The following is a 27,643-nucleotide window of genomic DNA, read 5'->3' on the forward strand; positions in this document are numbered from 1 at the left end:
AGACTTTTATTTCTGAGGGCAACGCCAATGCCTATATAGGACAGTAACTGGGACAGAGATGCTAGAATCTCTGTGAAATTTCAAGTATGTGTTCACAGTATCTGCTTTTCTCTTATCAGATGCCTAAACTCTGCCCCTCAAACACTAAACCCAGCCATTCAACACAACATGGGCTCACAGACCTAAATCAGGCTGGTCCAGCTCCACTAAAACCTGAAATTGCCCTTTCCTTTGCCATGTGGGCCACATTTGGTAAAACAATATAGGCTGGTAAGCATCTTCTGAAAAATGTTAAAGATCTAAACAGATCTAACCATATCCTGACCTTGAAGGTGGCCTGTAGGGCCCTCTCCGTACGGCCCTTGTGTGGGATGTAGAAGAGTCACCGTATCTAGATCTGGGGGCAGCTAAAAGTGCACAAACCCCACCCGGAGGTTCATGATGAGAAAGCAGCTCTAATGGATAGACTAGGCTGGGGGAAGAGGGGATAATTTACCTCTTAGCCCAGGCGCTAAGTCAATCCAGTCACTCACCTGAGCCACCTGGATGAACTTGATGAAGACTTCAGCTCGGAGCTGGGGGGTGGGGCGGCTGAGAACCATCAGTTGTACCCACTGGGAGATGCCGTTACACAGGGCAATGGACCGCTCCATGGTAGGGTTCTCCTTCACGCAGCTATTCACGAGGTAATTCTGATAATCGGAGAACTGGGGAAAAAGAAACTCATCAGGACTGCCGCTCCAGTATTCTGGGAGACCTGAGGGGCTTATTACCTCTGCTGAGTTGACGGCTAGAATCTGCTAAGGGACAGATGAGCTCTTGGCTTTCCTCTCCTGCAGACAAGGATGGTAGGAAGGACATCTTTCTTATTCTACCCACAGCATGGTCCCTCTACATCAAACGTCATTAGGCCTAAATGGATGTGTACACACACAAATTAACCCCAATATTATGTGGAGTAGATAGGGATAGTGCCCCTTTTCAATTCTAAAGAATACAGTATACAAGAAAAATCTCAGTACTAGTTCCAGCTATGTTGCTGAAGGTAAGGGGGAAAAAAAAAGATCATCTCACAAAATCTACTGTGTTACACACTCTTCTTCTCTCTCTCCTAGCTGTTTTCTTAACTTAAAAATGGGATAGGGCTTCCCTGGTGGCGCAGTGGTTGAGAGACCACCTACCGATGCAGGGGACACGGGTTCGTGCCCCGGTCTGGGAAGATCCCACATGCTGCAGAGCGGCTGGGCCCGTGAGCCATGGCCACTGAGCCTGCGCATCCGGAGCCTGTGCTCCGCAAAGGGAGAGGCCACAACAGTGAGAGACCCGCGTACCGCAAAAACAAAAACAAAACCAGGATAACATCTGTCCTATTTAGGACACGGAATTGTTAATAAGATCAAACATGATAACCTGTGAAAGCACTTTAACTTTTCAAAGTACTACATAAGTGTGAGGTGGTGCTAACAAGATATTATTAACCTCATGATCAAACAGCCCTGTCTGGATTTCCCTCTATTCGCCAACTTGAGCAGGGGCGAAGTGAGTGGGGTACGTGACACTGGTTAGCTATTATTTGGGGACCACAGCTTCCCATTCACCTGGGCAATGGCATTCACTATGGCTGACGCTGAAACAAACAGCAGATGTGAAGCTGGAAATGTCTCAGAAGATCAGTGTATAAGTCATGACTGCAGCTACTGTGTCCCTGTCACAAACAATCCTTCTGCTCAAATAGTATAACAGAGGGAGGAGAGTTTGCTCTGCTCCAGTGCTCCCATGGGAGTTTTCAGTGCTGTTCCCCAGCTATTTCCAGCTCTCCATTTCTCAACTCTGCCCTTTGAGATCAGGTGTGACCACATGACAGTTTAGCCAGGAGAATGTCAGTGGAAGTGACGTGATGACCTTTTTTTTTTTTTTTTGCAGAAACAAGGGAACTGTTTTAATAATGATGTTTATATTAGTAATACGCACATTCCAGAAATAAAGAAAAATCCTCTCGCTGGGATTGTATTGGAACGAATGCTTTTCAGGGAAATTCTTTTAGGAAGTTGAGCACACTATCATTTCATACCCTAAAAATCTTCAGATATTTAGGAGTTGCTGATAGATGTGACGACTTTTGAGATAGAAGAGCCAGTGAATGATTGGCTATGTTGCCTTTCCAGGCTGCAGAGATCGTGGAGATCTATGTCAAGATGAAGCCTCCCACACCCAGGCTCTGAGCACCTGTGGTCAGCAGAGGCCCCTGTGCAGGAGTGAAAAATAAACTTTTGCTTTGTTAGGCCGCTGAGATTGGGTGGGAAGGGTTGAGGGGGTTGTCATCAGCGTACACACCTTAGTCCTGCCTGACTAGTAATACACTGATGAGAAGATCTCATAACCTGAATAAAATGAATGCAGATTAACTGAGCCCCATTTTTCTGTGCTGTTTGCTGATGGGTGGAAAAATATGAGTAGACCAAACCTACTCCTTAAGAGAGACATATACAGCACAAATCTTACCGGTTCTAAGAAAAAGTTCCCCGATTCATTCCAGTGAATACATTTATATACCCCTCCCATTCGAAATGTAACATATTGAATCCACTTGTTTTTTAAAAGAATTATCTCAGTATAATTATTCCCCCCTCCAAAGTATTATAATAATCAGAAAATATCAAATGTCACTCAATTCATAGCAGAGATAAATTTCCCTCCCACCCTACGTGGGCAAAACTGTTTAGAACTGTGTAGGTAAAACAAAAAGATCCCCCCAAAAGTCTTCTACGAGGCGACCGTGACATTCAAAAGAAATGAAGGTTCAAGCTGATGTCTTCATTTGCAGCTAGAACCCTGCACCGACACTGGGGGAGCACTGGCGCAGAGGCCTTGTTCTGCACTGACTCTTCCCTTCCACCTCCACTGATCTGAGCCCTGGCAGGGAGCAGACAGCCCACAGGCCTGACAGAGCAGTCCTACCAGTTGGGCCCCAGTACAGCTCAGATTTCCAGTGTGATAGATGGCTCTTTTCAGTGTCCTTCCCCCGTGACACGAGAGGCACTGCCAAATGGAAACCCCCCAGGGGGAGCGTTCCAACTGGGGCCTGTGGTTCTGTCTGAGGGGAGCCAGTGAGGAGACTGGAGGTCCCCATGCAGATGAATGCTTGGAGACGTATTTCCAAATTGGGCTGGAGCGGGTGGGGAGGTTCCTGGCTGATTGGCAAAATAGCTGTGTGAAAACAGGGAGGCTGTCAACATTATGGGAGAAAAGCTATAATAACCCCTGTAACCTGGTTTGCAGCTCTCCTTCCAAACACAAGCAGCCTCAATTAATTGGTGCTGAGTGACCGAGAGAGGCTTGTGATCCTGGTCTCAGCTCCGACTCTAATAAACTGTGTGACCTGGTCCAAGCCACCCCTGGGCCTCCATCACCTCAGCAGGGAACAGGTACATCTAAGAAATGCATCCAGCAACTAGGTAGTCTCTACTTTTAGAGCAAAGCTCAGAACTGTATCTTTCCATAGCGGTGGGGGCTGAATGGAGTCATTTCTCAGGAAATCATATCGGCCAGTGAGGCTCTGTTGGCAAGTTCTCTTGTATGGAGCTGGTGTTCTTTGGTATCACATATGGAGTTTCAGTGAGCAAGGTTTGTGTCAGCACAATTTCTCTCTAGAATCAGGGGAGACTGCTGGGCCATGTCAGCACCACCTCAAGGGTTTAGGTAAATTCTGGGCTAGACCAGTAGCATCTGATTTATTTTGAGATTTCCCACAGCCATCCAAAGCCTATTCTAGAATGAATTCAAGTCCTCTTACAGGACTTAGCCTCATTTTTTTGGAGGAAAATTAAAACCATTCTGGAAGCCTAATGATTATCAGGAATAAAATGTGTGTGTGTGTGTGTATGCGCATGCATGTTGTGTGTACACTCACGTGTGCAGGGTACCATGTGTGCCCACAGTATTGCCACTTGAGCGAGTGGTGGGCTGAGGGAGGTGGGCTTGGAGGATGGGAGCGTGCAGCAAAGCAGGAGCAACAAACAAGGCAGCGTGTCCTGATTTTCCCAACGACACAGAGTGATGGGAAAGCCTACCAGCGCTGAGGGGGCCTCTAGGGTTAGGAGGTGGATGGCCTGTTGAATTCCTCTGCTTATTTTCAGAGATATCCCAGGGAAGCTTTTCTCCGGCCCCTCGGGTACATACAGATATCCTCCGGAAGGACTTGAACTCCAGGTAGGTAAGGTGCTCGGAGAGCTCTTCTGGTTCCAGATGGTCAAAGAGCAGGGAGACTTTTCGTTTCTTGCTGGTGTTCGATTTTATCCTTTGAGTCAGTTTCCTGGACCAGTCACGGGCATTGCTTTTGTGGGTAAAAATGAAAGGGAGAAGACAGGGAAAAAGAATAAATCAAAATTGCTTTTTAATGCAAATAAATCCATTAACGCTTCCCACAAGACTATGCAAAGCACCATTACCTAACTTTCCTTGGTCAAAGCAATGCATTAACAGTTTCCCCACATCAGTTTTTCCTACGGTGGCGACTAGGAAGCTTTGATGGTTTTCCCTGAGCCTTCTGAACGTGCCATGGGAACTGGGTAAAATGCATTTGTCTTAAGTCTGTGGGAAGGACAGAGTCTCGGGCATTGTTCACAGTGTCCTGGCTCCTCTGTGTAGCCCTGGCAGGTCTGCTCTCTCCATGCCTTCTGTGTGTTTCCTCATCTCATGAGGGTGATGGGGACTCTATGTGGTTGGAAATCTCAAGGTAGTGGGGCAGTTTTCATGCCAGAAAAGCACAGAGAACCACAGAGAGGAGATGCCATGCTGGGTAATCATGTGTAGGAACAGGTGGTCACTCTGGGCAGACTTGTGGCATTTTCCTCAAATGTCCCCAGCCACTGAAATGACCAAGGAAGTCTAGCTAACCCTAGAGTTAGCCCCCCACACATTTTCTTGTAATCAATCCACGTGTTTCTTACTCAGTTTCAATTTCCTACACTAAGGAAGCAAAGAGAAAGGTAGCAGGCTGCAGATCTGTGTTTCCCAAACCTGTATTCCTGAGAACCTTGTCTCTTGACAAAAGGGTTCTGTGGTCAAATGAGTTTGGGAAATGCTACAAATTCTGCAGCCCCCTTAGCCAAAGAGCATATTACACACTCTGAGATGCATTGCAAAAAGGAAGTTCGACTCTCTCTTTCTCAAGTATATCTGGTCGGGCAATATCCCACTGACTAATTCCTAAAGAATATACTGTGGAAAATATTGGTAGAGGAAAGTCAGCTAGGGGTGTATTGGGATAAGGAAATCAGGGGTTGAGAACTGCCCTGGGCCCTGTGTGCTGCATTTAAAAAATGGAGACACTGTTACTGTAAAACCTTCTTTTACCTCTCAAGTTATTATAATTCTAAACAAAGAAGTACAGAGAGTCCAACCCGCTATGTAGATTTAATTGGGACTCTGACATGTGATTTGGAAATCATTTCCACACGGCCACGGCACAGGGCACTGAGGGCTCTCACAGTCCAGATTCTGCTCTGCCATTAACTCAGCTAGCTGTGTGACCCCAGAAAAGCAAGCCTTGCTGAGCCTGTTTCCCAGGACGTTGGATAAAATCATCTTGAAAATATGTTTCAGTCCTAGAATTCTATGTCCTAGGGATCTGTATTATTCTAAAACAAAGGGGCCACATTGTGAAAACCTTAGCATATGATGAGTGTACTCTCCTCTCCCCAGATTAGGACAGGCATTCATTTTTCCAGAGTGGGACCATCTCATAAATAAGAAATCCAAGGAATAATATGCAGTATTCCTGAGATCCTTTCTATCTCTGCATAGGTCTAAGTGTCTCTTGCAGAACTTTTTGGCCTACCGAATATGTTATAAACCCTTTGCTCGATCCATTTTCCAGCAGTCCCTTCCCCATTTATAAGTGCAGGGGCCCTCCAGGCGTTAGCTGCTGAAGAGGCACCAATTTAGTCACCACACTTTCAGTTTATTGGGATTTATACAAATTTTAGTCAATATCTGGCTTCCTGATTTCTTTTTCACTGAGACTTTTTTCCTACTCTTGGATATTAGTCACGTACACTGTTATCACCAGGGGGCTTCTCTGCTTTCCTGCTACATGTCAAGCTTTTCTCTTTCATGAGGCCATCTGAACCTGCCTGAGGGCTTCTTGGGGTGGGTAGAGCAGACGTCACAGCGGGACGCAGAGCCTTGCTGAGTGGCCTGGGTTGTATTACAGGAGGGAGGTGGTTTCGAAAGAGGCGTCAAAACCACGACACTCACATTTGAGTTGTGTCAATCAGGCGGCAGTGCAGCTCCTCGCCGTTAGCTTTCACCAGTTCCTGAAACTCTTCCATAGTGCTTGCCAAGCTGGCATCTATTTTAAACATGATCCAGAATTCTGTTATCCAATACCTACATGGTGGGATTTAAAAAACACAAGCCAAAACTGAAGCCAAGGACTTACATTGTGGTGGGTTCTTCCCGCAAAAAGGATTCAGAAAAAGACGGGCTGGTTTGTTCTATATTCCTGGGAATATAGAATCTATATTCTCTACACAGAATATAAGGAACTGGAGTAGGGGTGGGGGGAAGAGAAGAAAACCACCCACTGACAGTCCTCTGCGCCCCACATATTAAATGCTATGCTATGATAAGATGAATCATAATGAAGGAAGCCACTGCAAAGATTTAGGCACAACCATGTGTATCAGAGAGAATGATAAATAAGACAATGGCAGACAAACCAAACGTCCAAAGATTGGACAATGCATCTGTAAATTACACTTTATTATACCTCAGGATATTACATGGCCATTAAAAATAATGTTTACAAAAAGTTTTTAATGACTAGAGAAGATTCCTATGATTTAAAGTTAAGTGAAAACTACAGGATACAAAATTTTGTATGTATTTTGATCTCTACTATGTTAAAAAACCTACTTGGAAAGAGACAAGGGAAATACACCAAAATAGGTAGTTGGATATAAGTGATTATTACTATAGTTATATTCTTCTTCTCTATATTTTCAAAATGCTCTAATATGAGCTACATTACTTTTATACTTGGGAATAAAAACAAACAAAATAACCTTTCCCTTATGTCACTTGATACCAAAATGCTGGAAGGTTGACAAAAACATTGGTATAAAATATTAAGCTCAGGCACATCAGAAAAAACCGACTATGCACTCTGAGGAATTTCCAGTACTAACAATTGCCCTTTCTGGTCTGTCCAGAGGTGTTGTATAGATGGTCAGAAAGGGAAAGGCAGGGAGGACAAGGAAAGAGCTAGAGTCTCTGGCTCTTTCATTTCACCCCACTCCACAAAGTCCCAAGTGCATGCAGAAATGTTACCTTACAAAATAGCAGATCTTCAGGCAAAGCCCTGGTGAATTCTTTGCCAAGGCATCCTTATAGGTATGGCTGTGGTTAAGGGAAATGGAAGCCTCTGTTATAGAAACCAAACAACCTTTCATCTTTGCAAGTATTGCTAAAACTACCCTCCCTCCAGCCCCACAAATAGTTTCTTTTAATGTTTCTTCTCTCCCTGGCCATAGGATAAAACCAACTCAATGTGTGCAGCTGTATGCTTATGAAGGGCAAAGATGGTGACTTTAGCCCATGCTGAAGCCGCTTATGGAAGAAGGCCACAGCATCTCCTCTGCAGAAGTAGGAAGTCAACAGCACAGCAATGTCCCCACACAGGTGACCTGTAAGAAGTAAAGAAGGGGCAAGTGACCTCTGCCCATGCCCAAGACTAGGAGTCTGCTGGAGACAAGCTAAAAAGAAGAGCTTGTTCTTATCTTTTCAGCAACTGATAAAAAATCTGTGCATTGAATTAGAAGAAAGGGAAGGAATAAATATTCAGATGTAATGATAATCAAGGCATTAATAGGAAAATGATAATACATGCCTAGAAAATGTCAGTAGATTGATCTTACAGGTTGTAATAGCAAGTCAGAAAAAGCCATGTGAATGATCCAAATACAACTGGAGAGCACATTAAGGATCAATACCATTCGGAATATTCCACGAGAATGATGCCATTCTAAGAACAAGAAAGAATAGCAAAGTTCCACCAAGTTCACGCATCTCTAGAGATATATGGAAAGAATAAGTGTTTACTGTAAAGGTCACAGAAATGCAAAATCCAATCCAGTGACGAACCTGGGTGGTCCTACCCTCTTCCATCAACATACTGAGGAATCAGGCTATGTGGGCTGTGTGCCCCGCAAGACACTGCCCTCTTTCTCCTCTAAAAACCATGTCAAATTAACCACAATCCAGGGCTCCGTGAATTTCAGCAGGGCCCCTGAGAGGAATCCACTGAGCAGCCAGCAGATGTCTCAATTAACTGGGGCTGTGCAGTCTTCTTTCAGTGGCTATGCATATTTTAACCCTTGGAAAACTCAGACTTAAATATAGCAAAGTAAAAAACAGGCCAAATCATATTACTGATTTTTTTATTAGGAAGGGATCTATGCCTTTTGAAATCTTATATACCTTAATGTTTAAGAGCATATTAGAACAAGAGTCTTGAAACTTCAATCTGGAATATACAATTAAGGGATTTACACTTGTGATTTTAAATTCAAATCTTATTAAGTTTATGCATAGCTTTGGAACATCTAAGGTAATGTTAGCTTTACTGTTTATAATTTTAATTTACTGAAGTTATAAAAACTATTTAGAATTCAGAAAAGCCTCTGAAGTATTTAAAAAATCTAACATTTAAAATTACAAGTACATACCTATCAATAATTACTTTAAATGTAAATGGACTAAATGCTTCAGTCAAAAGACATGGAGTGGCTGAATGGATACAAAACCAAGATCCATATGTATGCTGCCTACAAGAGATGCACTTCAGATCTAAATAGTTAGACTCTTCAAGAAAAAAAATGGGAGGGCCCAAATCAATAAAATCAGAAATAAAAAAGAAGTTACAATCAATACCACAGAAATATAAAAGAACGTAAGAGATTACTACAACCAGTTACATGCCCATAAAATGGACAACCTAGAAGAAAGGTACAAATTCCTAGACATGTACAATCTTCCAAGACTGAGCCGGGAAGAAATAGAAAATATGAGCAGACCAATTACCAATAATGAAATTGAATCAGTAATTAAAAAAAACAAAACAAAAACAAACTTGCAGCAAACAAAAGTCCAGGACCAGATGGCTTCACAGGTGAATTCTACCAAACATTTAGAAAAGAGTAAACACCTATCAAACTATTCCAAAAAACTGCAGAAGAAGGACCACTTCCTAACTCATTCTACAAGGCCAGCATCACCCTGCTACTAAAACCAGTCAAAGATATCACAAAAAAAGAAAATTACAGGCTAGTATCAGTGATAAAAATATGATGAACATAGATTCAAAAATTCTCAACAAAATATTAGCAAACCAAATACAACAATATATTAAAAGAATTATATACCATGATCAAGTGGAATTTATCCAATGAATGCAAGGATAGTTCAATATCCACAAATCAGTCAGTGGGATATACCTCATTGACAAATTGAAGAATATATAAATAAAGAATAAAAATCATATGATCATCTCAATAGATACAGAAAAGGATTTGAGAAAATTCAACAATTTATGACTAAAAAAAACTTTCCATGAAGATGTATAGAGGGAACATACCTCAACATAGTAAATGCCATATATTATAAGTCCACAGCTAACATCATACTCAATGGTGAAAACTGAAAGAATTTCTTCTACGATCAGGAACAAGACAAGGATGCCCACTCTCACCACTTTTATTCCTAGCCAGAGCAATCAGACAAGAAAAAGAAATGAATCCAAATTGGAAAAGAAGAAGTAAAACTGTTACTGTTTGAAGATGACATGATACTATACATAGAAAATCCTAAATATACCACCAAAATACTACCAGAGTTCATAAAAATTCAGTAAAGTTGCAGGGTACAAGATTAATATATAAAAATCTGTTGCATTTCTATATACTAACAAGGAACTATCAGAAAGAGAAATTAAGAAAACAATCCCATTTAAATCACATCGAAAAGGACAGAATATCCAGGAATAAATCCAACTATGTAAGTAAAAGACCCACAGTCAGAAAACTTTAAGACACTGATGAAAAAGATTGAAGATGACAGAACAGATGGAAAGATATACCATATTCATGGATTAGAAGAATACCGTTAAAATGACCATCCTACCCAAGGCAACCTACTGATTCAATGCAATCCTATCAAAACACAAATGGCATTTTTCACAGAACTAAAACAAATAATTCTAAAATTCTATGGAAAGAAAAGTCCCCAAAGAGCAAAACAATCTTGAGAAAGAAGAATAGAGCTGGAGGTATCACACTCCTGGACTTCAGACTATACTACAAAGCTACAGTCATCAAAACTGTATGGTACTGGCACAAAAACAAACAAGTAGATCAATGGAACAGAATAAAGAGCCCAGAAATTAACCCACACACTTATGGTTAATTAATCTAAAACAAAGGAGGCAAGAACATACAATGGAGAAAAGACAGTCTCTTAAATAAATGGTATTGTGGAAACTGGACAGTTACATGCAAAAGAATCAAACTGGACTATTCTGGACACTATGCAAACTGGACACTATGCACAAAAATGAATTCAAAACTGATTACGAACTTAAATGTAAGACCTGAGCTGCCTGGAAGCAGAGAGGCAGCATATCCAAAGGGCTGCCTCCATAGTGTGGAGTTCAGGAGTTTGGAGAGCCCTTTGGGGGTCCCAGTTTTACCTAAGAGATGTCAACTTGAGAGTGTGCTGAACTTCACCTTATGCTCCCATATCACGTGTAGTCATCAAAGTGTTTTCTCTGTGGTTTGGCAGACATTCTTAGAGGGGAATCGGGAAGATGGTGGAAGAATAAGAGGTGGAGATCACCTTCCTCCCTACAGATACACCAGAAATACACCTACACGTGGAACAACTCCTACAGAACACCTACTGAACGCTGGCAGAAGACCCCAGACCTCCCAAAAGGCAAGAAATTCCAGACATACCTGGGTAGGGCAAAAGAAAAAAGAATAAACAGAGACAAAAGAATAGAGATGGGACCTACACCTCTGAAAGGGAGCTGTGAAGGAGGAAAGGGTTCCACACATTAGGAAGCCCCTTTGCGGGTGGAGACTGCGGGTGGTGGAGGGGAAAAGCTTCAGAGCCACGGAGGAGAGCACAGCAACAGGGGTGCGGAGGGCAAAGTGGAGAGATTCCGTCACAGAGGATCGGTGCCCACCGGCACTCACCAGCCCGAGAGGCTTGTCTGCTCACTCGCCGGGGCGGGCGGGGCTGGGAGTTGAGGCTCGGGCTTCGGTTGGAGCGCCGGGAGAGGACTGGGGTTGGCGGCGTGAACACAGCCTGCAGGGGGTTAGTGCACCATGGCTAGCTGGGAGGGAGTCCGGGGAAAAGTATGGACCTGCCGAAGAGGCAAGAGACTTTCTCTTCCCTCTTTGTTTCCTGGAGCACGAGGAGAGGGGATTAAGAGCTCTGCTTAAAGGAGCTCCAGAGACGGGCGTGAGCCGCGGCTAACAGTGCGGACCCCAGAGACAGGCATGGGATGCTAAGGCGGCTGCTGCTGCCACCAAGAAGCCTGTGTGTGAGCACAGGTCACTATCCACACCTGCCCTCTCGGGAGCCTGTGCAGCCCGTCACTGCCAGGGTCCCAGGATCCAGGGACAACTTCCCCGGGAGAACACGTGGCATGCTTCAGGTTGGTGCAACGTCCCGCCGGCCTCTGCAACTGCAGGCTCTCCCGCATCCATACCCCTCCCTCCCCCGGCCTGAGTGAGCCAGAGCCCCCGAAGCAGCTGCTCCTTTAACCCTGTCCTGAGCGAAAAACAGACGCCCTCCAGTGACCTACACGCAGAGGCAGGGCCAAATCCACAGCTGAGACCCAGGAGCTGTGCAAACAAAGAAGAGAAAGGGAAATCTCTCCCAGCAGCCTCAGAAGCAGCGGATTAAAGCTTCACAATCAACTCGATGTACCCTGCATCTGTAGAATATATGAATAGACAATGAATCATCCCAAATCAGTCCAAATTGAGGAGGTGGACTTTAAGAGCAAGGTTTATGATTTTTTCCCCCTTTTCCTCTTTTTGTGAGTGTGTGTGTGTATGCTTCTGTGTGAGATTTTGTCTGTATAGCTTTGCTTTCATCATTTGTCCTAGCATTCTATCTGTCCGGTTTTTTTTTTTCTTTTTTAAAAAAATTTCTTAATTATTCTTTATATTAATAACTTTATTTTATTTTATCTTACTTTATTTTATTTTATCCCCTTCCTCCCTTCCTTCCTCCCTCCCTCTCTATTTCTTTTTCTTCCTTCCTTCCTTCCTCTTTCTTTCTTTCTACTTTTTCTCCCTTTTATTCTGAGCCGTGTGGATGAAAGGCTCTTGGTGCTACAGCCAGGAGTCAGTGCTGTGCCTCTGACGTGGGAGAGCCAACTTCAGGACACTGGTCCACAAGAGACCTCCCAGCTCCACATAATATCAAATGGTGAAAATCTCCCAGAGATCTCCATCTCAACACCAGCACCCAGCTTCACTCAACGACCAGCAAGCTACAGTGCTGGACACCCTATGCCAAACAACTAGCAACACAGGAACACAACCCCACCCATTAGCAGAGAGGCTGCCTAAAATCATAATAAGTCCACAGACACCCCAAAACACACCACCAGATGTGGACCTGCCCACCAGAAAGGCAAGATCCAGCCTCATCCACCAGAACACAGGCACTAGTCCCCTCGACCAGGAAGCCTACACAACCCACTGAACCAACTTTAGCCACTGGGGACAGACACCAAAAACAACGGGAACTACGAACCTGCAGCCTGCAAAAAGGAGACCCCAAACACAGTAAGATAAGCAAAATGAGAAGACAGAAAAACACAGCAGATGAAGGAGCAAGATGAAAACTGACCAGACCTAAAAAATGAAGAGGAAATAGGCAGTCTACCTGAAAAAGAATTAAGAATAATGACAGTAAAGATGATCCAAGATCTTGGAAATAGAATAGAGAAAATGCAAGAAACATTTAACAAGGACCTAGAAGAACTAAAGATGAAAGAAGCAACAATGAACAACACAATAAATGAAATTAAAAATACTCTAGAGATGCGATCAATAGCAGAATAACTGAGGCAGAAGAATGGATAAGTGACCAGGAAGATAAAATAGTGGAAATAACTACTGCAGAGCAGAATAAAGGAAAAAGAATGAAAAGAACTGAGGACAGTCTCAGAGACCTCTGGGACAACATTAAATGCACCAACATTCAAATTATAGGGGTTCCAGAAGAAGAAGAGAGAAAGGGACTGAGAAAATATTTGAAGAGATTATAGTTGAAAACTTCCCTAACATGGGAAAGGAAATAGTTAATCAAGTCCAGGAAGCACAGAGAGTCCCATACAGAATAAATCCAAGGAGAAACACGCCAAGACACATATTAATCAAACTATCAAAAATTAAATACAAAGAAAACATATTAAAAGCAGCAAGGGAAAAATAACACACAAGAGAATCCCCATAAGGTTAACAGTGGATCTTTCAGCAGAAACTCTGCAAGCCAGTAGGGACTGGCAGGACATATTTAAAGTGATGAAGGAGAAAAATCTACAACCAAGATTACTCTACCCAGCAAGGATCTCATTCAAACTCGATGGAGAAATTAAAACCTTTACAGACAAGAAAAAGCTGAGAGAGTTCACCACCACCAAACCAGCTTTACAACAAATGCTAAATGAACTTCTCTAGGCAGGAAAAACAAGAGAAGGAAAAGACCTACAAAAACAAACCCCAAACAATTAAGAAAATGGTAATAGGAATATACCTATCGATAATTACCTTAAATGTAAATGGATTAAATGCTCCCACCAAAAGACAGACTGGCTGAATGGATACAAAAACAAGACCCATATATATGCTGTCTACAAGAGACCCACTTCAGACCTAGAGACACATACAGACTGAAAGTGAGGGGATGGAAAAAGATATTCCATGCAAATGGAAACCAAAAGAAAGCTGGAGTAGCAATTCTCATGTCAGAGAAAATAGACTTTAAGATAAAGACGATAAGAAGAGACAAAGAAGGACACTACATAATGATCAAGGGATCGATCCAAGAAGATATAACAATTGTAAATATTTCTGCACCCAACATAGGAGCACCTCAATACATAAGGCAAATACTAACAGCCATAAAAGGGGAAATAGACAGTAACATATTCATAGTAGGGGAGTTTAACACCCCACTTTCACCAATGGACAGATCATCCAAAATGAAAATTAATAAGGAAACACAAGTTTTAAATGATACATTAAACAAGATGGACTTAATTGATATTTATAGGACATTCCATCCAAAAACAACAGAATACACATTTCTCTAAAGTGCTCATGGAACATTCTCCAGGATAGATCATATCTTGGGTCACAAATCAAGCCTTGGTAAATTTAAGAAAATTGAAATTGTATGAAGTACCTTTTCCGACCACAAAGCTATGAGACTAGATGTCAATTACAGGAAAAGATCTGTAAAAAACACAAACACATGGAGGCTAAACAATACACTACTTAATAACGAAGTGATCACTGAAGAAATCAAAGAGGAAATAAAAAAATACCTAGAAACAAATGACAACGGAGACATGATGACCCAAAACCTATGGGATACAGTGAAAGCAGTTCTAAGAGGGAAGTTTATAGCAATACAATCCTACCTTAAGAAACAGGAAACATCTCGAATAAACAACCTAACCTTGCACCTAAAGCAATCAGAGAAAGAAGAACAAAAAAACTCCAAAGTTAGCAGAAGGAAAGAAATAAAGATCAGATCAGAAAGAAATGAAAAAGAAATGAAGGAAACGATAGCAAAGATCAATAAAACTAAAAGCTGGTTCTTTGAGAAGATAAACAAAATTGATAAACCAGTAGCCAGACTCATCAAGAAAAAAAAGGAGAAGACTCAAATCAATAGAATTAGAAATGAAAAAGGAGAAGTAACAACTGACACTGCAGAAATACAAAAGATCATGAGAGATTACTACAAGCAACTCTATGCCAATACAATGGACAACCTGGAAGAAATGGACAAATTCTTAGAAATGCACAACTGCCAAGACTGAATCAGGAAGAAATAGAAAATATGAACAGACCAATCACAAGCACTGAAATTGAAAATGTGATTAAAAATCTTCCAACAAACAAAAGCCCAGGACCAGATGGCTTCACAGGCGAAATCTATCAAACATTTAGAGAAGAGCTAACACCTATCCTCCTCAAACTCTTCCAAAATATAGCAGAGGGAGGAACACTCCCAAACATTCTACGAGGCCACCATCACCCTGATACCAAAACCAGACAAGGATGTCACAAAGAAAGAAAACTACAGGCTAATATCACTGATGAACATAGATGCAAAAATCTTTAACAAAATACTAGCAAACAGAATCCAACAGCACATTAAAAGGATCATATACCATGATCAAGTGGGGTTTATTCCAGGAATGCAAGGATTCTTCAATATACGCAAATCAATCAACGTGATACACCATATTCACAAATTGAAGGAGAAAAACCATATGATCATCTCAATAGATGCAGAGAAAGCTTTTGACAAAATTCAACACCCATTGATGATAAAAACCCTGCAGAAAGTAGGCATAGAGGGAACTTTCCTCAACATAATAAAGGCCATATATGACAAATCCACAGCCAACATCATCCTCAATGGTGAAAAACTGAAAGCTCTTCCACTAAGATCAGGAAGAAGACAAGGTTGCCCACTCTCACCACTCTTATTCAACATAGTTTTGGAAGTTTTAGCCACAGCAATCAGAGAAGGAAAGGAAATAAAAGGAATCCAAATCGGAAAAGAAGAAGTAAAGCTGTCACTGTTTGCAGATGACATGATACTATACATAGAGAATCCTAAAGATGCTACCAGAAAACTACTAGAGCTAATCAATGAATTTGGTAAAGTAGCAGGATACAAAATTAATGCACAGAAATCTCTGGCATTCCTATACACTAACGATGAAAAATCTGAAAGTGAAATCAAGAAAACACTCCCATTTACCACTGCAACAAAAATAATAAAATATCTAGGAATAAACTTACCTAAGGAGACAAAAGACCTGTATGCAGAAAATTATAAGACACTGATGAAAGAAATTAAAGATGATACAAATAGATGGAGAGATATACCATGTTCTTGGATTGGAAGAATCAACACTGTGAAAATGACTCTACTACCCAAAGCAATCTACAGATTCAATGCAATCCCTATCAAACTACCACTGGCAGTTTTCACAGAACTACAACAAAAAATTTCACAATTTGTATGGAAACATAAAAGACCCCGAATAGCCAAAGCAATCTTGAGAACGAAAAACAGAGTTGGAGGAATCAGGCTCCCTGACTTCAGACTATACTAGAAAGCTACAGTAATCAAGACAGTATGGTACTGGTACAAAAACAGAAATATAAATCAATGGAAAAGGACAGAAAACCCAGAGATAAACCCACGCACATATGGTCACCTTATCTTTGATAAAGGAGGCAGGAATGTACAGTGGAGAAAGGACAGCCTCTTCAATAAGTGGTGCTGGGAAAACTGGACAGTTACATGTAAAAGTATGAGATTAGATCACTCTCTAACACCATACACAAAAATAAGCTCCAAATGGATTAAAGATCTAAATGTAAGGCCAGAAACTATCGAACTCTTAGAGGAAAACATAGGCAGAACACTCTATGACATGAATCACAGCAAGATCCTTTTTGACCCACCTCCTAGAGAAATGGAAATAAAAACAAAAATAAATGGTACCTAATGAAACTTCAAAGCTTTTGCACAGCAAAGGAAACCATAAACAAGACCAAAAGACAACCCTCAGAATGTAGAAAATATTTGCAAATGAAGCAACTGACAAAGGATTAATCTCCAAAATTTACAAGCAGCTCATGCAAAAAAACAAACAGCCCAATCCAAAAATGGGCAGAAGACCTAAATAGACATTTCTCCAAAGAAGATATACAGACTGCCAACAAACACATGAAAGAATGCTCAACATCATTTATCATTAGAGAAATGCGAATCAAAACTAGAATGAGATATCATCTCACACCATTTAGAATGGCCATCATCAAAAAATCTAGAAACAATAAATGCTGGAGAGGGTGTGGAGAAAAGGGAACCCTCTTACACTGTTGGTGGGAAAGTAACCTGATACAGCCACTATGGAGAACAGTATGGAGATTCCTTAAAAAAGTAAATATAGAACTACCATATGACCCAGCAATCCCACTACTGGGCATATACCCTGAGAAAACCATAATTCAAAAAGAGTCATGCACCAAAATGTTCATTGCAGCTCTATTTACAATAGCCCGGAGATGGAAACAACCTAAGTGTCCATCATCGGATGAATGGATAAAGATGTGGCACATATATACAATGGAATATTACTCAGCCATAAAAAGAAAGGAAATTGAGCTATTTGTAATGAGGTGGATGGACCTAGATTCTGTCATACAGAGTGAAGTAAGTCAGAAAGAGAAAGACAAATACTGTATACTAACACACATATATGGAATTTAAGAAAAAAAATGTCATGAAGAACCTAGGGGTAAGACAGGAATAAAAACACAGACCTACTAGAGAATGGACTTGAGGATATGGGGAGGGGGAAGGGTAAGCTGTGAGAAAGCGAGAGAGTAGCATGGACATATATACACTACCAAATGTAAAATAGATAGCTAGTGGGAAGCAGCCACATAGCACAGGGAGATCAGCTCGGTGCTTTGTGACTACCTAGAGGGTGGGATAGGGAGGGTGGGAGGGAGGGAGACGCAAGAGGGAAGAGATATGGGAACATATGTATATGTATAACTGATTCAGTTTGTTATAAAGCAGCAACTAACACACCATTGTACAGCAATTATACTCCAATAAAGATGTAAAAAAAAAAAAGTAAGACCTGAAACCATAAAACTTATAGAAGAAAACATAGGTATATGATCTTTGACATCAGTCTTCATAACATTGTTTTTGGATATGTCTCCTCAGGCAAGGGAAACAAATGCAAAAATAAACAAATGAGACTAGGGCTTCCCTGATAGCACAGTGGTTAAGAATTCTCTTGCTGGTGCAGGGGACACAGATTCGAGCCCTGGGCTGGGAAGATCCCACATGCTGCGGAGCAACTAAGCCTGTGCGCCACAATTACTGAGCCTGCACTCTAGGGCCCATGAGCCACAACTACTGAGCCCGCATGCCACAACTACTGAAGTCTGCGCACCTAGAGCCCATGCTCCGCAACGAGAAGTCACTGTAATAAGAAGCCTGCACACTGCAACAAGGAGTAGCCCCTGCTCGCTGCAACTAGAGAAAGCCCGTGCACAGCAACGAAGACCCAACACAGCCAAAAATAAATAAATAAATTTATTAAAAAAACAAAACAACCAAATGGGACTATATCTAACTAAAGCTTTCGCACAGTGAAGGAAAAGAAACCACCAACAAAATGAAAAGGCCACCTACTAAATGGTGAAGATATTTGCAAATGATATATCCAATAAGGGGTTAATATCCAAAACATACAAAGAACTCATACAACTCAACATCAAAAAACCAACGTGATTAAAAAACTGGCAGAGGATCTGTATATACATTTTCCCCAAGGAAGACAAATGGCCAAAAGCCACATGAGAAGATGCTCAACATTACTGATCATCAGGAAAATGCAAATCAAAACCACAACGAGGTATCATCTCACACTTGTTAGAATGGCTGTTATCAAAAAGACAACAAATGACAAGTGTTGGTGAAGATGTGGAGAAAACAGAACCCTTGCACGCTGTTGCTGGGAACATAAATTGGTGCAGCCACTATGGAAAACAGTATGGAGGTTCCTCAAAAAATTAAAAATAGAACTACCATATGGTCCAGAATTTCCACTCCTGCGTATTTATCTGAAGAAAACAAAAACATTAATTAGAAGAGATATATGCAGCCATGTGTTCAATGCAGCATTATTCACAATAGCTAAGATATGGAAGCAACCTAAGTGTCCATCAAGAGACGAAAGTATAAAGAAGATGTGGTACATACACACACACACACTGGAATATTACTCAGCCATAAAAAAGAATGAAATCTTGCCATTTGAGACAACATGGATAGACTCAGAGGGTACATGCTAAGTGAAATAAGTCAGATAGAGAAAGACAAATACTGTATGATTTTATTTATATGTGGAATGTGAAAAAACAAATGCACAAACATAACAAAACAAACAAGTGTTTGCCAGAGGGGAGGGAAGTAGGGGGAAGAAAGAAATAAGTGAGGAAGATTAAGAGGTACAAACTTCCATTTGCAAAATAAATGAGACATGGGTAACAAATGCACCGTATGGGGAATACAGTTAATAACTATGTAATATCTTTGTAGGGTGACATATCCGTAACTAGACTTATTGTGGTGACCAGTTTGACATGTATAGACAAATCACTGTTATGTAATAGAAACTAACATAGTGTTGTAGGTCAATTATACTTCAAAAACGGACAAAGAAACAACAAACATAGAAAAACAGATCAGATTTGTGGTTACCAGAGGCAGGGGATGGGAAAAAGGGGGATTGTATGAAGGCAGTCAAAAGATACAAACTTATAAGATGAATAAGTACTAGGGATGTAATGTACAACATGATAAAAATATAATGAACACTGCTCGACGTTATACATGAAAGTTGCTAAGAGGGAAAATTCTAAGTTCTCATCACAAGAAAAGAAATTTAAATTTCTTTAATTTTGTATCTATATGAGATGATAGATGTTCACTAAACTTATCATGAATCACGCTTCAAACCTTAAACTTACACAGTATTTTTTGTCGGTTATATCTCAATAAAACTGGAAGAAGAAATAAAATTCATAATTATAGTTTAAAACCATTATTCCAATTAACCAGACATTTTTCAAGGTTCCTTAAAAGTGCCTGGTGGGACATTCTAGACTTATAGGAAGAACAGTAAGATTTGCAAACTAAACTTGAACCTCTAAAGAAAAACTATGGCTGTGAAATTTGTACGTTTCATAAAATGACTTTAACTTAAAAAACCTAAATTTTGATAGATTTACTGTTATAAAATCTGTCCGAGAGCACCAAAATCAAACAGAAACACAAAACACAAAACACACACACACACACACACACACACACCCCAAGAACAACGGTAATCAATCCAAAAAATAAGCCCAGGCAACTGGCAAATTTCATGAAGTGAATAGTTCCAATGCTTGCCTTTCTTTGGACATAAAAGGGAGGAGTGAGAATGACATGACTTTACATTTCTCTTTACATTTCTTTATACCACATGGGTAAGAAAATGCATCCCTTCGGTGCAAAGAGATTCAAGCATAAGGCACATTCTAGATAAATACGTCTTAGAGTCTATATTTTTATTATTTGATCTAGTTGTTGAAAGATTTAACTTCTTCCTTATTAATGAGGAAGGCACTCACACACACAAAAAACCCACTTTTCTTTTAAGACAACTGGGTGGACATAAGAATCAACGTGGTGCCTTTCATGGTGGAGTTTATCTTCCTTCTGTTTGCTCCCTACCCTCCTCTTCACACGTCCGTTCCGCAGCGCACAGTGCCAGGTGCCATCCAGGAGGGCAGAGCCTCCCAAGGTCGCAGAGCCCTTGTGCCACAGTGGAGGCAGCCTCGAGCAAGGCAGGCACTGCTTTCTCACGTGAGGAGATGAAGCAAACAGCAGCACACGCAGGCCAGTAATCAGGGGCTCAGGCATCTGCTGACCTGGGGTAATCGTCATTGTTTGCTGCAAGCTTCAGGCTCCACATCCTCATGGGCAGTGCTGTGGCCATGAAGTACCAGGGCAGTTCTGGCTGTACTTCTCAGGCATCTGAACTATTCAAAGCATGTTGTTAAATTTTTTTTCTCTAACAATGGAAAAACAGGAAACAAAAGGAAGCCATCCGAGCTTCTTTAACTGACAGGTAAAAGGAGCCATTCCAGTCTGGTATGTTGAGACATTCACCGTGGAGGGGAAAGGGTTTCTGAGAGAGCTGAGCATAGAGCAGGAGGGGCACACTGGGCCAGCCTGTGGAGGGCCATTTCCTGGCAACCGAGGATCTGCCATTACCCTCTATTTGCAGAGGCTCTGGTGCATGGCCTGCCTGATTCGCTTCTCAGGAAAGTAACTGCAGAGGTGGATAAACGAGGGAGAGGGTGGCTGTGAAGATGAGAAGCCCAGGCTGGGACAGAGGCTGGGGAGAGAGACCGTGAGGGCCCAAACAAAGGCAGAGACATGGGAATGGAGAGAAAAGAGTCACTTCTGACGCAGGAACCCTGAGATTGGGTGATGGACTCTGTAGGTGAAAGGCAGGGAGGACTGTGAGTGCTTTGATGTTGCCGTTTTAAGACCATTGGATGGGCAGCAATACCATGAACTGAAACTGAAAATACAGGTATCAAAGCAGAACTCATAGTAGTAGTAGTTGAGGTGGTGAGTTAATGAGTTAAGTTTTAGGCATATTAGATTGCAGTATCTGCAGGATAAAGTGGTACAAACGTTAAAAAAAATGGTTTGGGTTAGAGAAATATGGACTTGAAAGACCTCAGAGGAATGGTGGTGGAAATCCTGATGGGAAATCACCCAGGGGAAGTGCAGTGAGAAGAAACCAGGATGTTATCCCCATCTCGAGGAGGTACGCAAAGAAGAGGCTGGATGGAGAGGTGGAGGAGGGAAGCCCAGGAGGGGGGAGAGCCGGGAAGGTGCAGTTCCCAGGGCCCTGGAGGGAGTCTGGAGAGGCAGGGGGTGTCAACAAGGCCTCTACACGGACATCGCTGTAAACAAGGGTGGAAACAAAAGCCACCAGGCTTGGCAGCTAGGAGGTCACTGGTGACATCAGAGGAAAGTCTGAGTACAGGGGTGGGGCCCACAGTCGGGTTAAGGACTGAGTGGGAGTTGAGCGATGGGAGAGAGTGAGTGCGGACTATTTTAAGAAGTCTGTGCATCACATTTCTAACCCTATCAATGGAATGAAGGGGAGGCAGGGTTGAGAGTTTATTTTTAGGTTGGGGAGACTTGAATGTGTTTTAGGCTGAGAGGCAGGTGCCCCTGAAGAGGCAGGGTTTAGAAGGACAGGAGAGAGGGGAGATAACTGATAGAGAAAGATTCTGTGAGAGTGGGAGGGAGGATGGGGAGGAAGAGGGCTCTGCTGTCACCGTGGGGGCAGGTACCTGGCAGGGCACCAAGACAGGCGCCCCAGGTACAGCTCAGTCCTTAGAGCAACAAAATTTTTTCAGCGAGGAGTATTTAATCACTGACATTGTTTAGAACTGCTGGTACGTGGAGTTAATAAAAAGTACACCAACTCTGAGTCTGTTTTATTACTGTTTTAAAATTCTCTGCAGGCCAGACATCCAATTATTACCTGCACCTCTCATCATGTGGACCCCTCCCAAGGTTGCACGCTTGGAATGCCACTGAAAACACCTCCTCTGAGATGAGAGGTAAAGGTTTATGAGTCACTTTAGAGAAGAGATTCAGTCTTTACGTTTTTTTCTGTGTGCCATGAGATGAAAAGGGATGGCTGAGGAGGGTGGTAAAGGATTAGAACAGCTACAAAGCATGACTCAGTGCCAGGGACCTGGGCTTCAAGGTGCTAAACAGTCTCAGCCCACCTACAGCCCACAGTGTCATCAGTCATCAGGGAGAGGGAGAAGGCAGCCGTTTTCTCCACCCAGCTCCATTCACACCCCCAGAAGGTTAGAATCCGGCAGGGTTTGCTTGGCACGTAGCCAGTGCCTCTGCCTAAGCAAAAAGGCACCAGCAGCCTCTCCAGATGCTCTGGCATCAGAAAGCGCTCTTCAGAACCTGAGGAAGGCTGAAGAATTGGACAGGAAAGCCACAATGCAGTTTATCACTTGAGTCATGCTTGCACCCTTGTCATTTTGCATGGGATAAATATGAATTTTGATTAATCTACAGGAAAACTATTTTTCACTAGCAAGCACTAACAAAGAAGACTATGTGTGCATGTTGATTTCTTTGGCCTCTTCCCAGAGCAATCAGCATCAATAACATTGCCTCGCCCAACAGAAGATACACACACATACATATGCACACACACACACATGCACACAGACACACACACCGTGCCATGAAAGGACGTATGAACCCATTAACCACTCAGGGTTATGCCAAACCAACCAAAGTGAAAGCATCCTTCCAATTTCAAGACACTGCTGAACGAATCCCATTTGGGGACCGCCGGGCACTGTGCTAAAGGATATAGAGTGATAACTTTTTGGAGCAGTTCAGCAGAGGAAATGAGAATTCGGTGCATGGTCAGCAGGACTTGCAACAGTTGGTTACTTCGACACAGGTTTCCGTCTGCATCTGAAAACATAAAGAGCAGCTTCTGAGCGAGGCCCCAGAGAGGAATTAGTTACCTGGTGGGACACCTGCCAGCCCCCCATCACTCCCGGTGGAAGACCAGAGGGCGGGCTCTGCAGGCCCAGCGCCCTGCCCCCACTGACTCTGACACCACACATCCATCCCTCCGTTCTTTGCTTTTCTTTATCCTCCAGCTGCATCCTCCCCAACCCCAAGTGTCCATTTTGAGGCTCATGAACCACGCTGCCAGAAAGGTGGTAGAATCGTGGGGAAAGGATAACATTTGCACCGGTACATGCGAGTCTCTGTTGAAAGCAGAGGCAGATCCAGGCTTTGTGATGCCTGAAAGGCATATAATGGGGGAAGGAGGAAGTCCTTTCTGGGGTCAGAGGGAAAAAAGTTATAGTCTTACCAGATTACAGTTAAAATACCTTATTCTTGCAAGTTTTACAAAAACATATGACCACATGAATACATTTCTAGGGCTGCCCCATGGCCTTGGAAGTGGGCTCATGCAAACGAGGGGCCCTGAAATGGAAGCTTCCCTAGTTTTACGGGCAGTGCGCTCTGGATGGGAATAAAGGAGGAAGACTATGGGCAAACATGACTTTTGGAGATTATGGGTGGGTTACAAGTACCCATGATGATTTGTATCAAAGATCATGGTTAGCTCCTTACTTGGGTTTTGCAAATCTTGCTGGTACCACATAACAAGATGCATTCCATACAATGGCATTGGGTGCAAAGATTCCCCCTGGAGTGGTTTTCAAAATCTTTTAACATTTACGGCATGAAGTGTTAGGGGCTGTGCTGGTTATTCACTGCAGATCTAGTCTCTGTCCTTCACCATGGACTGCATCACCAGGCTCCTTGCTAGCCAGCTTCCAGTTGGGTTCAGCCATTGGGATGCATCGGCAAGAGATGGGAGGAGAGAGAAGTAGGTATTTCTTTCTCCTTCCCTCTCTGCTTGGCACTACTTCCCTGTAGCTACAGGTCTCTTCAATGAGTGATCACGCTGCTTGGTCCCGCTTTGAGGGCTCTAGCTCTTACTGGGATCTAATACTATATACTAATCTCCCTTTTGACCCTTTGCTCCTGAGGGTGGTAACGACTTCTGGCTGTTGATAGTCTCTGGGTGCAGCATCTCTTAATTCCACTCTCATCTCTGTAAGTAGGCCCCCATCATTAAAGTGTCTTCACTTAAACAAACCATGTGAATTCTGTTCCCTGCTGGGAACTTGAATGATTCAGGGGAAAATATCTAATGAAAGAATATACATGGATTCTTTTATCATTTGCTAGCTCTTTAAAGCACGTTATACAAAAGGGGTTATCATTTTCATTCTTTCCAAGTATACCAAATGGTGAATGAAGGACATAGTGCATTTGGGCTCAGGATTCAGAAGTTCTGACTCACTCGCAAATGATGAGTTAAAGTCATAGCTCATTGAGAAAATATAAGCAAACGCGACAAGATCGCTCACCTTCCCACCGCCAAATCCACCAATTTACCCACATTCTATTACTCTTACTGCCTGCCTTCCTCTATTACCATGGAAGGTACTTCACAGGTCAATGCTTCCACTGAGCTCTGAGTCTCCTTTTTCTCAAGGACACTGACACTGTCTTTGTCCACATTCTCTCCTCCAGTATCAACTTTCCTCTTTCTCTCGCCTGGTTTACTTCCACTGGCATTTAAGCACACCCCAGAATCTCCTATTTAAAACGAAATGAAATAAAACTAAACCTGAAACTCTAGGCACCTCTCCATTCTGTTCCCCTTTTCAGCAAAACCTCAGTCATCAATTTCTCATCTCCCATTCCCTTTCATCCATACCATTTTTGACTCCTACCTCTCTTTCTTTTGTTGTTTTTTTTGTGGTACGCGGGCCTCTCACTGTTGTGGCCTCTCCCGTTGCGGAGCACAGGCTCCGGACACGCAGGCTCAGCGGCCATGGCTCACGGGCCCAGCCGCTCCGTGGCATGTGGAATCTTCCCGGACCGGGGCACGAACCCGTGTCCCCTGCATCGGCAGGCGGACTCTCAAACACTGCACCACCAGGGAAGCCCTCTCCTACCTTTCTTATTCCACAAAATCTTTTATTTTCAAGGTCTCCAATCTTTTATTTTCAAGGTCCACATTGCCAAATCCAAGGGCTCATGCCTCTGTCCTCATCTTACTTTATGACTTGAGTTGCATTCAACCCAACCCAACCCAAGCTGACAACTCTCTCCTCCTTCCTGGAGCATTTTCTTCGCTTGGCTTCCACAACATCACACTCTCTCAGCTTCCCTCTCCAGCTCTTGTTCTGTCTCCTCTTCGTTTGCTGAGCTTTTAAATGTTACTGTGCTCTGTGGCTTAGTCCTCCCACTTCTTTTTTTTTCTAACAATTTTTAAAGTCTAAAACTTTTTAAGTTTTAAATTAAAAAAGTTTAACTTCTTTCTTCTAGGTAGGGGAATTCATCTAGTCGTTTGGCGAAAATACCATTGATATGCTCATGACTGCCCAACAGACATCTTCAGCCCTGAGTACCGAATTCTTATGTCCCACATCCTACTTGGTGAATCCACATAGATGTGTAATTTCTGACTTAACTCATACAAACAAAATTCATGACCTCTCCGTCCCCTAATTCACTTCTCCTCCATTTTTCCTCATCTCAGGAAATGGTACCACCAGCCATCCTCTCAGTTACCCAAACAAAAAACCTAGTGGTCATCCTTCGTTTCTCATTTTTCCTCGCATCCAATACATTAGCAAGTCTTGATTCTACTTTCAAAATATGCCTCAAACGTCTCCGTGTTTCCCCATCATTGCCATCATGCTGTGTAGCCATTACCACGATGACCTAATTGACCTCCCTGTTTTCACTCTTATCCACTTACCCACAAACTGCTCTTCACACAGCAGCCAGGAGTGAGCTCCTAAAACCCATAAATCAGGGCATGTGCTTAATACGCTTCAATGGGTTCCATTATACTTGTAATAACACATGGACTCCTTGCTACAGCCAACAGAGCTCTACATGTTCTGGCCCGTTAGCCTCCCACTTCATTTCATACCATATTACTCCTCTCTATACCACTGTTTATACCTCGAACGCTCCAAGCTTATTCCTACTTTGCATTTGTTATTTCTGTCAGTGTGGCCTTTCTTCCCTTGGCCCATTCATGTCATTTATGTCTCAGTTTCAAGGTCACATCCTCAGAAACGTCTTCCTTAAACTACTTAAGGTAGCCATGGTCCTGCCTGAGTTTCTTCACAACACTTACCAGTGATCTGAAGTTCTCTTTTTTTATTTGATTTTTATTTTCTGAGTCTCTGCTAGAATATAAGCTTCATGAGACCTGACCTTGTCTGTTTTTTCCACAACCGTATCTCTAGGGTCTACAACAGTGCTGATACATGACAGTTACTCATTAAACACTTCTTGAGTAAATGAGTGAACTACACCAAATAGGAGACCCCTTAACTCTTCATGTATCTTTGGATATTGAGTTTGCTTTTTTCATTAGCTATTTCATTAATGATATATAATATACACACATTTTCTTCTTGGCCACAGTTTATAAAAGAAAGTTACAATTTGATAAATCATTTTTAAGAAGTATTCATCTAGCCTGTTATAGTTTTATAAATCGTTCATTACTTATTCTAAGCTTACACTCTGGTGAGGTGGGGTTAGTACTGCTATGTTTTCTGGCCCACATAATTTCTGTAATATTTATCTCCTGCCACAAAAATTCTGCATAACAAAACACCCCAAAATTCAGTGCCTGAAAACAGTAATCTTTTTTTTTTTTTCCTCAAGAGTCTGTAAGTTGGCTAGGGGTTGGCTGATATAGGCTGGGCTTTGCTAGGGCTCCTATCCTACATGCCCCCCCACCTTCCCTGGACCCGTGGGCTAGCCAGGGTATGCTCTTCTCATGGTGATGGCAGGGTGCTGTAGGACAACTGGAAGTATCCAAGGCCTCTTAGGCCTAGGCTTAGAACTGGCACTTAGACTGCTTAGAAGCTGTCACTTCTGCTTTATTCTGTTGGCTGAAGAAAGTCACTGCTGAATCTCAAGTCAAAGGGCAGGAACCTCAAAGTCATATGGAAAAAATCACTGACACAGAGAAGGTAAAATTGGGCGAGGAGGCAATAACACAATCAAATCTACCACAATTATACGGATGTAAGTTTTCAAGTCAGCATCTGAC

The 27,643-nt window shown here is 42.3% G+C and overlaps 1 protein-coding gene across 4 annotated transcripts in view; it reads right to left on the reverse strand.

Moving 5' to 3' along the window:
* RASGRP1 (RAS guanyl releasing protein 1) overlaps window positions 1-27,643 on the reverse strand; it is an 86,531-nt gene that overhangs the window by 22,872 nt on the left and 36,016 nt on the right. For all 4 annotated transcript variants that reach the window (XM_079912590.1, XM_079912588.1, XM_079912589.1 and 1 more), the window contains exons 3-7: window positions 23,337-23,442; window positions 7,333-7,395; window positions 6,259-6,390; window positions 4,180-4,333; window positions 534-707 (exon numbers count right to left, since the gene is read on the reverse strand). In XM_079912590.1, coding sequence (XP_079768716.1) covers window positions 534-707; window positions 4,180-4,333; window positions 6,259-6,390; window positions 7,333-7,395; window positions 23,337-23,442 — 629 coding nt within the window. The remainder of the gene's footprint in view (window positions 1-533; window positions 708-4,179; window positions 4,334-6,258; window positions 6,391-7,332; window positions 7,396-23,336; window positions 23,443-27,643) is intronic.

Source organism: Stenella coeruleoalba, assembly GCF_951394435.1.
Source record: "Stenella coeruleoalba genome assembly, chromosome: 2".
NCBI classification, from domain to species: domain Eukaryota; kingdom Metazoa; phylum Chordata; class Mammalia; order Artiodactyla; family Delphinidae; genus Stenella; species Stenella coeruleoalba.